The sequence below is a fragment of the Etheostoma spectabile genome, chromosome 11 (assembly GCF_008692095.1).
Source record: "Etheostoma spectabile isolate EspeVRDwgs_2016 chromosome 11, UIUC_Espe_1.0, whole genome shotgun sequence".
Lineage (NCBI taxonomy): Eukaryota > Metazoa > Chordata > Actinopteri > Perciformes > Percidae > Etheostoma > Etheostoma spectabile.
The window spans coordinates 4,984,446-4,999,171 of NC_045743.1; the positions used below are offsets into that span (position 1 = coordinate 4,984,446).

Sequence of the window (14,726 nt, forward strand, 5' to 3'; positions counted from 1 at the left end):
TTGTATGAATATTTACTCTCCGCAAATTTAAAGTGCTAAAGCTAGCCATTCACGGTTTATTTTCACTGTGTTGGTAATCATCTTTTTGTGGGTTATGCCATTTCCATTCTCTGCGCTCACCTGAAGGAAAGAGGTATTGCCTGTCTGATATCTACTGCTACTCTAGTGTAGCAAGTGCTTCTTAGCTCAGTTTAGAGTGTTGTCTTTGAGTGGACGTAGAGTAGTCTCCCTCATGTCTCTCACCCTTTTCCATCAACATTAAACCCCAACTCTTAAATTGGTTTCTCCTGTCTTACATTTTGTTCTTTCTGTGTCTGTGTTCCTTCAGCTGGAGGATGACATTGTGGCGAAGCCTAACTACTTTGCCACTATGAAGAACTTTGCCCTGCAGCTCTCATCAGAGGACTGGATGATCCTGGAGTTCTCTCAGCTGGGCTTCATTGGTACGATTTGTTAAGCATATGATCAATACTGGGCATCCACCACGAGTCTGTCAAATGAAGCAAGATCGGCAATGCCAAACAATGTCATTCCTGGCTAAATGGTCTCTCAAAAGTGATTATTATATCATTCTCTTAACTCTTGTCGGATATATGATCACAGTTAAATGCACCGGGGATGGATCTGCAATAGCCAGTTAAGAAAAGACTGAAATTATATTGATCGGCATATAAATTGGGTCATTGTAAAGTACTTTGATTTGGCAGGGGAAAGCAAATGCAAATTAAACCCATCACTACAATATGTAAATGAGGAACGGGTATATTTTAATCCAAGTAAACTGTTGGAATCATTTCTTCTTTTTTTTTGTTTTTGTTCATATTAATGCTTTAAGCAGCTCATTGTTAATGATGCTGATTGTTTTCGTGCAGGATAAACAAATGTCTATAAACCTCCCTTATTCTCTCTTTCCTCCAGGAAAAATGTTCCAGGCTCCTGACCTGAACCTCATTGTTGAGTTCATCTTTATGTTCTACAAGGAAAAGCCCATCGACTGGCTGCTGGATCATATTCTCTGGGTCAAAGTCTGCAATCCTGAAAAAGATGCGGTATGCACTGTGATTACTGTGTAGATATGAGTGTCATTGTAAGAGGAATAGGTCTCATCATTTCTTCCTTGTCCTTTTTTAAAGAAACACTGCGAGCGGCAGAAGTCCAGCCTACGTGTGCGGTTCAGACCCTCCCTGTTTCAACACGTCGGACTCCATTCTTCTCTTGCTGGAAAGATCCAAAAACTCACAGTGAGTCTCACACCCTCACCGCCATTTAGCATTTAGCAGTTGAGGCTAGTTCTGTGTTGAAATGTTGGTTTCTTGTCTGTATCTGTAGGACAAGGACTTCCTGAAGCCACTGCTTCACAAGATGCATGTCAACCCCCCAGCTGAAGTTTCCACTTCAGTGAAGGTATAATTTGCCCATAAACTATTATATGTCGATCTTTACATTGCACTTATCTACTTCATAAAAATAACTATCAAAGAACAATTAGTTTAATGCAATAACTTCAAAATCCGTGATCAGTGTGGAACAAAACATGTATTGTGTCACATAGGTGTATCAGGGTCACACGCTAGAGAAGACGTACCTAGGAGAGGACTTCTTCTGGGCCATCACTCCTACTGCAGGAGACTACATCCTCTTCAAATTTGACCGACCTGTTAACATAGAGAGGTACATATAAAGGGCTTTATCTGATTGTGGTTTGTGTGCACAGCTTCTTATCGATTGCATTCAAATAATATTGTGAGCATGCATATATATCATTATCATGACAATAACATTTCCACATACAGGCACATGTAGAAATCTGTCTTTTCACTTTTTTCACCTGATACCCTTCAGTGATACACACACTTAACGTGTGTGTGTGTGTGTGTGTGTGTGTGGTGTGTGTGTGTGTGTGTGTGTGTGTGTGTGGGGTGTGTGTGTGTGGTGTGTGTGTGTGTGTGTGTGTGTGTGTGTGTGTGTGTGTGTGTGTGTGTGTGTGTGTGTGTGGATCCCTGACGAGACATACAGTGTGCGTGCGTGCACTGTATGTCTCTTCAGAGATCAGGCCGAGCTAATGAGAGTGCTCTAAAATAAGCATTCTCGGGCGAGCCTCCTACTCTCTGTGGATCCAGAGGTAGAAAGGGAGCAAGACAGTGAAATTAAAGAGAGCTGATGGCAAAGCTGACAGCTTGGATCAGAGCGGACCTGAAAAGGATGTTAATATTTGGTCATGAGGAGATTCATTTCATAGCGATGAATGTATCCATTGTTTTTGTAAAGATAATGTTAGGACAGCAAGACAAGTGTGTGAGACTGTCACTGTCACTCAGCAAGCAAGTGACAGTGAGTGGGAAAACGGCCATCTAGTGTTTCACTGTCTGACTCTGGAGTGCTTTTCTGCTTTTAAATGACACTGGTTCAAACTCTTTTAGATAACATCTCATCAGCAGTTGGTCTGTCTGGCATTTTTCCTCTGTCTCCTACTCTGTCTGTTAAACATGTAATCCAAGTAAGTACGGTGCAACTTTAAGTGAAAACACCCTAGCCATTGCACAAGCCCACTTCTGGATTGATGGCACCCCTTCATTTTTCATTTTCTTAAAAGAATCTGTCTGGCTATTATCAATCTAGTCTGGACCCAACAAATTTTCATTTGCAACAACGACCTGTCACATTCACACAGTTGTGCATTCATACCTGAAAGCTGCCCAGTACAGCCACAGTCTGATCTGCTGGCCACTGAGCAGCTCACTGGAGCGGTTGGGGTAAAGGGCCTTGCTCAAGAGCACCTCAGTGGTGGGAATGCGGGAGGGACAAGGGACAAGCGCTGGGACAGGAGGTCTACATACTTTTACAAGCTACATTTTTCATTTAATAAACATAACTTGCAAAACTAACCATGAGTGATTTGATGGCATATCTGTGTGGCAGCTACCATAAGGGGAAAAGTGCAAGAATGCTTATCCATGAATGTTAATATTAAAATGAATAACTGAATGCTTGATTTGATTGGCAGATTCCTGTTTCGCAGTGGTAACCAAGAGCACCCAGGGGACAAGATAGAGAACACCACAGTGGAAATACTGCCTGTTTCGGTACGAACACACACAAACTGAACGGTCACACTTGTGTGTCTTGTCTTTTACTCTACTGTCCATCTTTCAATTTGTTCAAATGTTAGGAACCTGGACCGAAGACCAAAGAGAAGTTCAAGCGAACTGAAGACCGCTTTTACAGGATTGGTAAGTGGATTTGATAGTCTCGTAGTGCCGTGTGTGTGTGAGTGCATATAAACACAATGAAACTTCGTGGTCGGCTTACCCACTCACACTGACTACAGTGATAGACACACAAAAGTGTGTGAAATGTTCTCAGTCACAGCCCCTTTTCTCTTTTTGTGTGTGTGTGTTTTAACCTACAGGTCAGTTTGAAAAGGGTGTGGCAGAGGGATTTGTAGATCCTTCTTTTAATCCCATCATAGCACTTCGGCTTTCAGTTGTCAAAGACTCAGCTGTGTGGGCCATCCTCAGTGAAGTAAGCCAATCGCATACACACCTGTCCATATTCTGTCCAATGAAATTATAAAAATCACTCTCTCCAGATGCATTCTGCCTCCTTGTTTTATCCAATAACACATGATGCTCTGCTCTCCTCCTGTAGATTCATATAAAGAGGATAGCTGGCTGACTGTTCTGGAGCGGGCACATGAATCCTGGCCTCTGGGGGACCCAAATCTCCTAGATTGCTTACGCAGGGCTTCTGGCACTTGGCAACCAGCAGTGAAGTCATTAGAGCCCACTAGAGTTGCTTGTCTGAGGAACGCCACCTCTCTGTCCCTGCTCTTCCTAATGTACCTTGTTTTGCTTCTCATCGATCGATTTCTCCATTTCTTTCTGCATCTCTCCCTCACTCTTGTGTTCTTAATTCATTTGTGAGAATGTGAATACTACTGTCCTGAAGAACAACAGCGGTGTGTGTAAGACATCTGTTCCCAGCTCTGGCTCTCAAAGTGACTATGTTGTTCAGCGGCTTAGAACACAATCAGAAAATGCTTGGACGAAAAAGGACAAATCATCACGTCTAGGGAGAACCAGTCACCTGGCCATTGGTGTAGATGCTGCCAAATCCTCCTCTGTTTCTCAATGCTGCCACATTTGGGCAAGCTGGGGCATTGCACTGTCCACTAGCGCCTCAGCAAAAGCCCATGATGATCAAGAATGTTATCATCAGTAACGGCCAGTTGCTCTCTGTTCTCGACAGAGATGACGGAGCTCTAGATCAACACCAGCCCAAACAACAATGTTTCCCTCACACCCAGAGTACAGTCAGCCACACTCAAATACTCCACTTGTCCTGAAACACAAACTCGGGATGAGCTTACTGTTCCAAAATCCTGCCTGTAGCCAGTCAGTAACAACTTTGACCATACTGTAGGCCAGATTCCGTGGAAACTATCCCAATTCATCAAGAAATAAGTTCCATAACACCATATCTATTTCACCTCCTGTCTGACAAGCCGTGTATGACCTCAGTGTCCACTAATAGTAAACCAATCAGACATTGCCTTTGCGTCATTTTCCTGAAGGAATATATTGATATATTATTACAGCTATGACGATCTATGAAGGTGACTTAATTTATTTGAAATAAATCTTTAATTTGTACAAGAGGTAAAATATATTTTTATTCTATTAAGAGACGTGTATGGTAGTTCAGAGGATGTTTTATTTGTGTACTGTGTTTTTGTTGTCTAAATTGCTGTGTAATTTTTTTCATTATTACAGCTACTTGCAAAGTTGCTTTTGTCTGCTGTTGCAAGTAGCTGGGTTCAGTCTGTGACAGTTTCTTTTCACTTGAAGCGAAATGTTACACAAAAACGGTAAATGTTCACTTCTTAAAGTCTGAATGGCTGGAGAGTTGTGAATAGATTCTGTTGAAGTTGTGGTTCAAAATTGAAAATAATTGTGCCTTATATCCAGGTTCCTTAAAATTGTCTGAGCAACATTATTCCAATCTCTCACTCCTGCCTACACTTTGATTGCTGGAAACACTAACATTTTTTTAAAACACACAATCCAATTAGTGATTGAACGTAAAGAACAGTATCTCTGTGTTATGCTAAAAGGCAGTGGTAAAAAGGGGGGGGGGGGGGGTTACCAGATTATCATCTGGAACGGTGTAATTTGCACTGCTTTTTTCACATTTGTTTTGTTACCATCACACCCTTCAACATTGTACTTCCCATATTAGATGCCTATTTCACTGACTTCTCAAAATCTACGTAAAAACTATTTGCCCAAGCACGTGCGTATCTGTTTTTCAATAGACAGAATATTATGACTACTGATCATGTGCACATTTTCTTGTTTGATTTGGTTGAGATTGTGTAGTACTTTCACTGATTTGTAAATATATAAAAAAGCAATGTGCTCTCTCTCTCTCTCTCTCTCTCTCTCTTCTCTCTCTCTCTCACTCATATAGGTTATTGAAATTCACTTGAAGTGTGTGTGGCCAATTTTTGAGTTGAAGAAATTTTAAAGTGAAACTTCACTCATTATACATCTTTGTGGTTTATTCAAGGGGGTGGTAAAGTGCCTTTTGGTGAAATTGATATAGGCCAATCTTTGCTTACCATTTTGTCCATGTGGAAGATTATTTGTAGTTTACGAACAGTGCACTTTTGGTCCGAGAAGGCTCCTCCACCCCTGATCAAATCATCCATGCTAGATCTGTACTCAAGAAAACGGAAGTAGAATCATCAGATTCTTTTTTTTTTTTTTTTAACTGGGAGAAGATGAGAGCACGTCGCTTAAATGGTGGAACATGTTTTGAAAGAGATACAGTACTTCTCTCTCTTTTCCTGGATCCCCTTACAAACAGAAACTGCATGAAAACCGCATGAACGGTCATGAATCTCCTTCTGATCCCCCTACTGTATTGTTGGACTGGAGACAAAAAGAAAAGGAACTCTTCCATTGATCGACAACTCCATACACTCATCAGTTCATGTGCCTTCATCACGTACATGTGTATGCCTGCCTCCGATGTTTTTGACATCATTTTTCATGGACATCTTTGAAATAAATGATAGAAGTTGTTAGAGGTCATGGCCATTTTTCTGTGTTGTGATTTTGTTCTACTTGCATTGCTCATGCCATCTGCATCACCAGGTTTGCTGTAAAGTAACAGGGTAAAAGCATAGTAAATATATTGCAAACATGTTCAGAAAATTCATTTGACACATTATTTTAACTTTTCGCAGATGGATGATCTGTCTACATTACTTTCAGAAAGAAAATCAACATAGAAAAACTACAAACCTTCCCAGCGTTCACTTCTTTGCCCCAACGTACTTCCGTTTTCCCATCATGCAGTTTCAGAAACATGGTGGCAGAAAGCTTTCATAATGTTGATGTCTGATGTCACTTCTGTTATCTAACCAAGTTTTTGCACCTGTGAATTTATGAATAAGGGAATATTGGTGTTAACGTGGATTCTGCACAATGCCGAAATATTATGAGGATAAAGAGGAAGATACCCGAGCCTGCGCCGGTGTCAGAGAGGACTTCAAGGCATGTCTCCTTCAGCACGACTGCGTGGTAAAGGTAAGAGAAGAGGCTCGTTCGAGATGAACTGCGCCTCGCCTGTAAAGTGGACGAGAGCAGGCGGTAGCAGCGGGGGGCAGTGACAAAAAGCTGCGGTAAAGTCGGACAGTTTCCAGCCGATTCCAGCCGCCTTCAGGCTGGACAGGAAGTGATGAAAACACTGTGGTGCGATTCCGATTTTATAAAATATAATCAGACCCTCATACCAGTTGGTACACAGTCTCCAGTTGTTTTAGTTATGACAGAGTAGCTGGCAAAGTGCTCTACATGCGATCTGTTGCTGATTTTAATGAACAACAGACTGGAGATGATCCGTGATCTGAACGGATTTAGTCTCTTTGACTTCTAAACTTAACTATCAGTCACACAACATGTGTTCTGGACAGAATAAGTCTTTAAATCAGACAAATAGCAATTAAAATCGCTCCGATTCAAAAACAATAAAAAGTTTATATAAAACGTCATCATGTTGTAAACCAATCAGGTGTTAAATCAGCTGAGAAGCCGGCGTTTCCCAGCATGCTCTGGGTCCGCCTGGGTCCGCCTGGCTCTTGCAGTCGGTGAAAAGCAACTGCGCCGCCTGCGTCTCAGAACTGCGGCCGCCTTGCTCTCGTGAGATTTCCGTTGCCCACGTGTGCATGACGTCAGAGCAAGTCGGGATCAAGTCGGACACAAATCTAACCGGCATGCAACGGGCGCCGATCGCCGGTGATCGATTCTGCGCAGACCTGGCTCATCTCGAACGAGCCTAAGGTTTCTCTGGTCGTAACATCTGAGGTACCTTAGAGGGGAGAAACAAGGCGCTGCGGGTCCATCGTTGGTAATAGAAACGTTAATCTACAAACGCTTGGAGTTAAGTGACCTTTAGCGTGACCTAGCTAGCTAGCTAGCTAGTACCTAAGTTGTAGTTTCCCATTGCCAGACCTAGCTATGTCCACATGGCTCTGGAGTAAGAACCGTAACGTTACGTGGGTGATGTTTCCCCAAACCCCAACCAGTCACCATGTGTCATTCTACGTCACGACAAACTCAATGTAAAAACGGGCCATTTAATAAATTCATAAATATGATAATGAAATTACCGAGGTGAAGTTAGTTTACTGTTTTAACGTTCGTCGATTACCGCTGATATTACCTTCAGTAGCTGCTTGCCAACGCCTCAATTTAACCCGCTTAATAAATCCATGGATTTAACCCTAACCTAATCGATGTTTGTTCGGTGCCAAGAGTATTTCTTAAGTTAGCTACAGTTATCGTTGACGTTAACGTAACAACTTTAGCTAGCTAAGTAACTAGTAACTAAGTTAGCTAGTTGTGTACAGTCTATGCTCTTTGCAGTTAACGCTAGCTAAGTTACTGCACCAAAAATACAATATTGAGGTTGGTGTTTTCTAACATGTTAACTCAATTTGACTTTGAGACCAGGTTCAAACATTGCATTTGTGCGAGGAAATGAACAGTTAGCTCATGGGAAGTGCCCACTGTTTTCTAACTGGTTTCTTAATTTGTGAGGAGGGGAAGATGCCTAGTGAGTGTTTGAAGGAAGGCCACTGCAAAGCCCTGCAGACATCCTTCTTTGAGTGCAAGAGGTCAATGGTAAGTCAGCAGTACATTGTAATTTTGAAAGCAGGAAATGTTTTCTCTTATTTCTTGGTGTGCCTGTAAGCTGTGCTTTCCCAAAGTGACCAGAAGCATATGGAATACTAACCAAATGGCTGATGTTTAATTTAAATGTCTTGTAAAAAGATAAATGGACTCATGCCTTCAGCGCGTGCTGCACACTAACAAATGTCTGTCCTGTCTTACAGCTGGACACAAGGTCGAGATTCAGAGGAAGGAAAGGATATTGAGGAACCATGTGAAGAAGTGGTTGAGTGAATCTTGAAGCAACTGTAAATACTTGTAATGATTTAAACTAAAGAGTGCTGCTCATAGGCCAGAGTATGTGCAGCCTTACAACCTCATCTGAAGTATGTGTCAAGAATGGACTACCAAATATTAAAGAACAATGCAAACTGAAGGACAAAATGTAGTGCTGAAAAACTGTGCGCGTGCGAGAGTTGAGAAACTTGATGTGATGAAATAATACAATGTAAAAGATTCTCTTAACATTTTAATGAGGCGCTGTCATCAGAAACACTTCTTACTGAAACATACGATTTCAAGTATAACATTTAAAATCTGTTTTTATGATAGGGTCATCATACAATTGAGGTATATTCAAATTACATCATACAGAATTATTCTTTAGTTCTGGACTTTCTGCTATAGACAGTGCTAAGTTACAGTTTGCAGTCAGTTAGTTTTATATACAGTTAGTTTATTACAAAAAATACAAATGGAGAAAAAATTACTCATTGTGAGTAGTAAGACCAAAGCATCTTCTACAACTCAACAGAAAACTGGGCCAAAATGTGTGGGTGGAAACTATAACATGCTTAGTGTGGGCACAGCTTTTATTTCAAAGCAGCCATCATCATCTGCTTGAACTTCTCCATATCCACCTTCTTCATAATAAAAGCCTTTTGAGCGTCTTTCAGGAAGCCCACAGTGTCTACTATCATCATGCCTCGGGTGTGTGTGCCCGTCAGCTCTACGCTAACTGGATAATGGTCGCTTTCTGTGATGAATGAATCGTCTACGGCGGCTGCCATGGCATACGAGTCGCAGGAAATAAAACCTGTGCCGGCGACAAACTCTTTCTGGAAGCGTTCGCTTTGTGAAACCTTGATGCTGTGTTGGAAGATCCGTGCCATGAAGCGAGCTTTATCGGTGTCTTGCGCCAACCAGGTGTCGCAAAACTCCTGTCAACACCAGGAGAATTGTAAACACAGAGCGGCAATTGTTCTTTCATGAGTTCCTTGGATGCGTAAACGTATCGGAAGGGCTATGTGCTGTAAAAATTAGAGAAATGTATACGTCACTGTGTAAAAAGAAGCCTTACCCAGGACAGCTTGCTGTAGCAGGTAAACTCCCAGCAGGCCAAGTAGGTTGGACACCGGTAGTCGTTCAGTACAACGTACGCAGCTTCTGGATCCGCAGCAAAATTGAACTCACCACACACTGTAGTGTTTCCTCGAGCTGAAGGCGCAAACCACATAAAACGACCACCATTAAAGGATGTAGACAGAATAATGAGAACACTTGATAGACAAGGATTTGAATTCTGAAGTAATTTGATCACAGAGTTACAAACACACGGGGGTCAAGGTTAGGGCTTCAGCTAACAATTATTTTCCTTCTAGATTATTCTTGTCTTGATTGATTGATTCATGTTGATGTCTGGATAATACTTGAAATTAAAGAAATGTCATATTGACATATTTGACCCAACTTCTTTTGTCCAACCAACAGTCCAAAACCCAAAGATGATCAGGCAAAACCCCAAAATCCTCACACTGGGGAAGTTTCAACCAGGTAATTATTGGCGGTTTTGCTGGAGAATTGGCTTAAAGGTCCCATGGCATGAAAATGTCACTTTATGAGGTTTTTTTAACATTAATATGCATTCCCCCGGCCTGCCTATGGTCCCCAAGTGGCTAAAAATGGTGATAGGTATAAACCGAGCCCTGGGTATCCTGCTTAGCCTTTGAGAAAATGAAAGCTCAGATCAGCCGATCTGGAATCTTTAAGTCGTAAGAAGAAAAGCATATAAAAGCATCCAAAGAGCACCATGTCATGGGTCCTTTAAATTAATAATCAATTATCAATAATATATAATAAATACTCGTTTCAACTCTCATCACAGTGAAATTAGTCACACTGTAAAAGATGTCTGGCACTCAGTTTAACTCTGTTGTGTCTTATCTCATGTCGTTTTGAAAATGACACAAGAAATAAAGAACAGTCATTTCTGTGCTAATTGGAGATGAATGGCAAAAGACAATAATTAATTCAAATAAGTCCTTTTTGTCAGAGTACCTGACTTTGTCTAGCCCATTAAGACTGTCACCTTCCCCACATTTTGCTAAAATGCATATGAAAAACCTAGTTTATGATTTTACTGACATTCAGTGTTGCCTCCCATGATGTAGAGCCCTCGGAGTTTGCTCGGTAGAGATGGATCCATTCTTACAGCCAGAGCCAGGTTGGTGAGGGGTGCCGTGGCAACCAGAGACACCTGGGGAAAAAACCCAAACCTTACAGACCTGAAAAAGCACACAACCACACGCACACATACACATACATACATACATACATACATACAGCTGTCTCACACGTCTCTCACCTCTCCTGGATTCTCATTGACAATCCGGATCATGGCTGACACAGCGCCCTCCTTCTGAACCAGGTCCAGACCTGGTGCGTTGGGGTCAGGAGCGTCACCCAACCCGTCCTGCCCGTGGAATTGTCCCGCACTGAGGCTGTTCCCAAGGATTGGCTTAGCTGCACCTTTAAACACTGGAATCTGGCACCAGATGAAAAAAAAACATACCACAAGGAAACATTTATACCAGTATAATTGTTACACAGCTCCCAAACTGATTTCTGTCCATATATGCGACATATCTTGGAGTTTGAAACATAAGAGACAACATGTATACCAATGTAGCTAATATTGCAAATTATACAGCTGGAGGGAAAAACAAAGCACATTGTGTGACATTATCTGCTACATTTTAGGCTGCAATTGCACCCCGGTTTCAGCCACACTCCACACTCGACACAGGTGGGCACTTATCAGTACAAAGCAGGAAGACGGAGGGTGAGTTGAGGGTCAGCACAATGGGCTGGGGCAGGGGCCCCAGGATATGGAGAAGTACTGAATGTGTGTAACAAGGAGTGTTTTTTCTACATAATCTGCTATGCTGTGAGTTTGCTTTCAGACATAACTGGGTAGGAGTTATGTCTCCAGATATCTGCTTTGTGAAAAAACTTGTGAAATGTGATTGAAGTCTCGTGTGAATCCCTTCTCATCAACCAGATTGGTGGGGGGCCAGCGAATTGAACCCCAATACAAGAATAAATGTGGACACAATTAAAAATGTATAGTATACTATGCTGGTTTCCATAAAGGCAGTGAGTTTGGACTATAAAATGTTTTGCTTTTCTAAAGTACTTTTTGGGGACATTTAATGCCTTAAATTTGTATGCACTGGTATGATGGGATTGATATACATCTTGTTGATTATTGGCAAGTTTAATTAAAGGTGTTTCCATTGAGTGAGACAAGGTGATTTATGTGTAATACTGTTTGTTATAAGCAGTGATTTAATATAATAATAATATCATGTCAAGTATTTGGTTTCATTTCCCTTTTGAAAGCAAAACCAAAGAACATTTCCTGTTTCATTTTGGTATTAAAATGCAGTAGTCTAATCTTCATAACTCATGCAACTTTTCTACTCAAGCTTATTGAGCTCATACTGGTTGTGTAGTTCTTCCAGTTCCTGCTTCATGTCATGAGGTTTGAGGAACAACAACTCATTGTTGGGCAGTTTTAGAAACAGCAAACACAACAGCAGTAAATTCCTCCGACACTCTTGAGAAACACAAATCATTTTCTAAAAAAAAAGACACAAAATTCCCCAGTAAATCATGTCTGGATCATAAAATAACTACACTTTATAGAAAACTAACCGTGCTGCACCCACCTCAAGTTTATTGCAAGCTTGCAGAACTCGAAGTGTGTTCTTACACACATTCTCCACTGTGGTGTTTCCATGCACACACGTGACGCCAAGGAGCTCCACGTTTGGGGCGGCCAGCGCCAACATGATGGCCTGAGCGTCGTCCACTCCACAATCTACATCCACCAGCAGCTTCTTACCCATCATGGACCCTGAGGAGCAAATACTTCAGTCCAATAAGAACAAAACACAACTGTTCTGACTGTTAATCCTACATTTAAATTCCTACACACAACTCCTCTGGTAAATGAGTAAGCTGGAGATATATGTAACTTGACCTGTAACCTACATCACTGTTGTAAAAAGTTGTGTTGAGCTTTGCAGATTGTTTAATTCAGTGGACTTCTATGAACCAGAAGCACGTATTTCCCAAGACAAAGACCTACCTGAAGCTGAGTGTGAAAAAGATGGACTGTAGTGTGTGCCGGCTGCTACTCTTCCTCTCACAGAGTGGGTCCACCGATGGTCAGCAGCAAATAACCTTTGAGCAGCGAGAAGGATAACAGACACTAAATGGATAGTGGACTAAATGGGAGGAGTTTTGGGAAGATGAAGTTAATCATTATTTAGCTTCAAGTTCAAGTTCAAAATGTATTGTCATATGCACTTTAGTACAAGTACCACAGCAATGAAATACAGTATGCCCTATTACACTCTCTCAGCACCAGTCAACAGTAACAATCAATAACAATAATATAGTTTAAAAACATAAAACCATTTAACCACCACAATAAACAGTGGCTAAGTAACTAAATCCAGACCCCAGCCCTCCTTCCTTCTGCGCTATCATTCAACAACCTGATTATAAATAAAATATAAAACTATCCCTAAAACGTGATGTGCGCGTTGGGATACTCAGCAACCGTCTCCCTGATGGAAGGTGGGAGAAGAGGTGGTGTGCAGGATGACTAGAATCCTGCATAATACTACGTGCCTTCTTAGTACTACGTTTCCAGTAAATATGTTGCAATGGTTCAAGTGGAACGCCGATGATTTTATATGATTTGATAATCATTCTCTTAATCTATTATCAGATTGTTTCCTCCTAGTTTAGTACTGCTCTTATTGTTTTTAACAGCTGTGTCACCGTATACAACAACGGAGTTGCTTTGCTTTGTTGCAGTTCTTTCTGCTTCTGTGTTGCGTCTTGTCTTGTGCTAATTAGGGTGAGGAGTGCTTTGTTTTGTTGTATTCTCTTACTGTGATGTGTTGTGCAGAATGTTGTGTCGCTTGTGTGGTCTTCCTTTTTTCCTAAAAAGCCGTTTTAATAGCGAGGACAGGGGACGACACATGAAAACCATAGCCTTTTGGCTAATTCTGGCTTTTTTAACTCCATGGGAACTCATGTCTTTCCCTCGATCTTTGATCTACGTGGTGAAAGAAGCACAGAAACACAACAGGCTAACATGACAGCTTTCAGAAAGAAATACGAAAAGTAGCAAAGCTCTATGTCTCTGAGAAACGTCCTTAAACATTTCTTCAGTTTTTAGGTCATAGTAAAAGCCTCGTCTCACCTCCGCACGGTGAGGCTTAAAACGCGGCGTGTGTTTCCAACACATCGGAGTACCCCCGCCATGCAGGCAGACGGGAACCTCAGAGCAGAGGCGATCTACAGAGCTCTCACTCTGCCCTTACTTCTGAACACTAGAAACTTGTAACCTGTTATCAAACTGTCAATGTGTAGACCACATCAGAGACGGTTAAACCGTCTCTGATGTGGTCTACACATTGACAGCTAGAAGATCCAGACGTAAGTACGAATACTTACTGCGTTTTGAGTCTCTTTTTATGCTGTCACACGTTAAAGTTAGGCTTCTTCTATTGTCTAAAACTTTATTTAGCAAATAAATGTACATATCACGTCAGTCACAAACACGTAATAGGCCTAATAAGTGACCCTTTGAACAACAAAATATAAAATAATTCAATTTATATAATATTAATAATACAAAATAGGCTAATCGAAACATCTTAAAGTAAAGAAAAACAAACAATTAATTTGACTTCAGGGGGTTTCGTCAAATAGGTGTTGCGACTTTTTTTTAATTGATCATAAGAGCTAGAGAGTTAAGCTTTCAATTAAATTCGAAGTGATTCTTTCTGTCATAGCCTACGCTACACAATCTATGATAATGACGTAACTTCCGGAAATACCCTTAAAGGGAAACACCAAATCCATGGGAAACTGGTTAGTGTTGGTGGGATTCCGACCTTTCTTTAACTGGCTATGATTGCAAGAGAAGGGTGAGAGGAAGAGAGGCGACTCATGTAGGGGCTCTGGGGCGAAAACAAGCCCCAGAGCCCGCCACCTCTCCGTGCATTGTGCATGCGCACTGGCCATAGACTGTATATTAGTAGCATATAGGAATTACTCGTGAACACAATATAAAAACAAGCTGACCGTAGGTAATGAAAATATGCAAATAATAAAATCAATGAAGGCTGAATTCCACATATTTGCAGTTTACCAAGTTTCTACAAACCTGCGGCTCCTTTCGACGCG

The 14,726-nt window shown here is 41.4% G+C and overlaps 3 protein-coding genes across 5 annotated transcripts in view; 2 read left to right on the forward strand and 1 right to left on the reverse strand.

Annotated features, from left to right (window-relative positions):
• Window positions 1–6,095, forward strand: part of mgat4a (alpha-1,3-mannosyl-glycoprotein 4-beta-N-acetylglucosaminyltransferase A) — a 34,372-nt gene extending 28,277 nt beyond the window's left edge. Inside the window, exons 8-16 of the mRNA XM_032529209.1 lie at window positions 329–443; window positions 919–1,049; window positions 1,134–1,241; window positions 1,330–1,404; window positions 1,553–1,671; window positions 3,005–3,083; window positions 3,170–3,230; window positions 3,410–3,522; window positions 3,649–6,095. Coding sequence (XP_032385100.1) covers window positions 329–443; window positions 919–1,049; window positions 1,134–1,241; window positions 1,330–1,404; window positions 1,553–1,671; window positions 3,005–3,083; window positions 3,170–3,230; window positions 3,410–3,522; window positions 3,649–3,675 — 828 coding nt within the window. The 3' untranslated portion in view covers window positions 3,676–6,095. The remainder of the gene's footprint in view (window positions 1–328; window positions 444–918; window positions 1,050–1,133; window positions 1,242–1,329; window positions 1,405–1,552; window positions 1,672–3,004; window positions 3,084–3,169; window positions 3,231–3,409; window positions 3,523–3,648) is intronic.
• Window positions 6,096–6,329: 234 nt separating this feature from the next.
• Window positions 6,330–8,920, forward strand: coa5 (cytochrome C oxidase assembly factor 5). Its single transcript, XM_032529289.1, has 3 exons — window positions 6,330–6,593; window positions 8,106–8,189; window positions 8,402–8,920. Exons 1-3 carry the CDS (start codon window positions 6,492–6,494, stop codon window positions 8,441–8,443), a joined length of 228 nt encoding a protein of 75 aa, XP_032385180.1. The 5' UTR covers window positions 6,330–6,491; the 3' UTR covers window positions 8,444–8,920.
• On the reverse strand, window positions 8,691–14,726 carry si:dkey-4e7.3 (inosine-uridine preferring nucleoside hydrolase). Of its 3 annotated transcripts, none has more exons than XM_032529230.1 (7): window positions 14,707–14,726; window positions 12,610–12,704; window positions 12,188–12,375; window positions 10,822–11,001; window positions 10,602–10,713; window positions 9,538–9,674; window positions 8,691–9,397 (listed from the first exon to the last, which is right to left on the reverse strand). In XM_032529230.1, exons 3-7 carry the CDS (start codon window positions 12,368–12,370, stop codon window positions 9,050–9,052), a joined length of 960 nt encoding a protein of 319 aa, XP_032385121.1. In that variant the 5' UTR covers window positions 12,371–12,375; window positions 12,610–12,704; window positions 14,707–14,726; the 3' UTR covers window positions 8,691–9,049. The 3 variants fall into 3 exon arrangements, with proteins under 3 accessions (XP_032385121.1, XP_032385119.1, XP_032385120.1); XM_032529228.1 differs by lacking the exon at window positions 14,707–14,726 and adding an exon at window positions 13,424–13,539; XM_032529229.1 differs by lacking the exon at window positions 14,707–14,726 and adding an exon at window positions 13,738–13,895 and having other exon boundaries at window positions 9,050–9,397.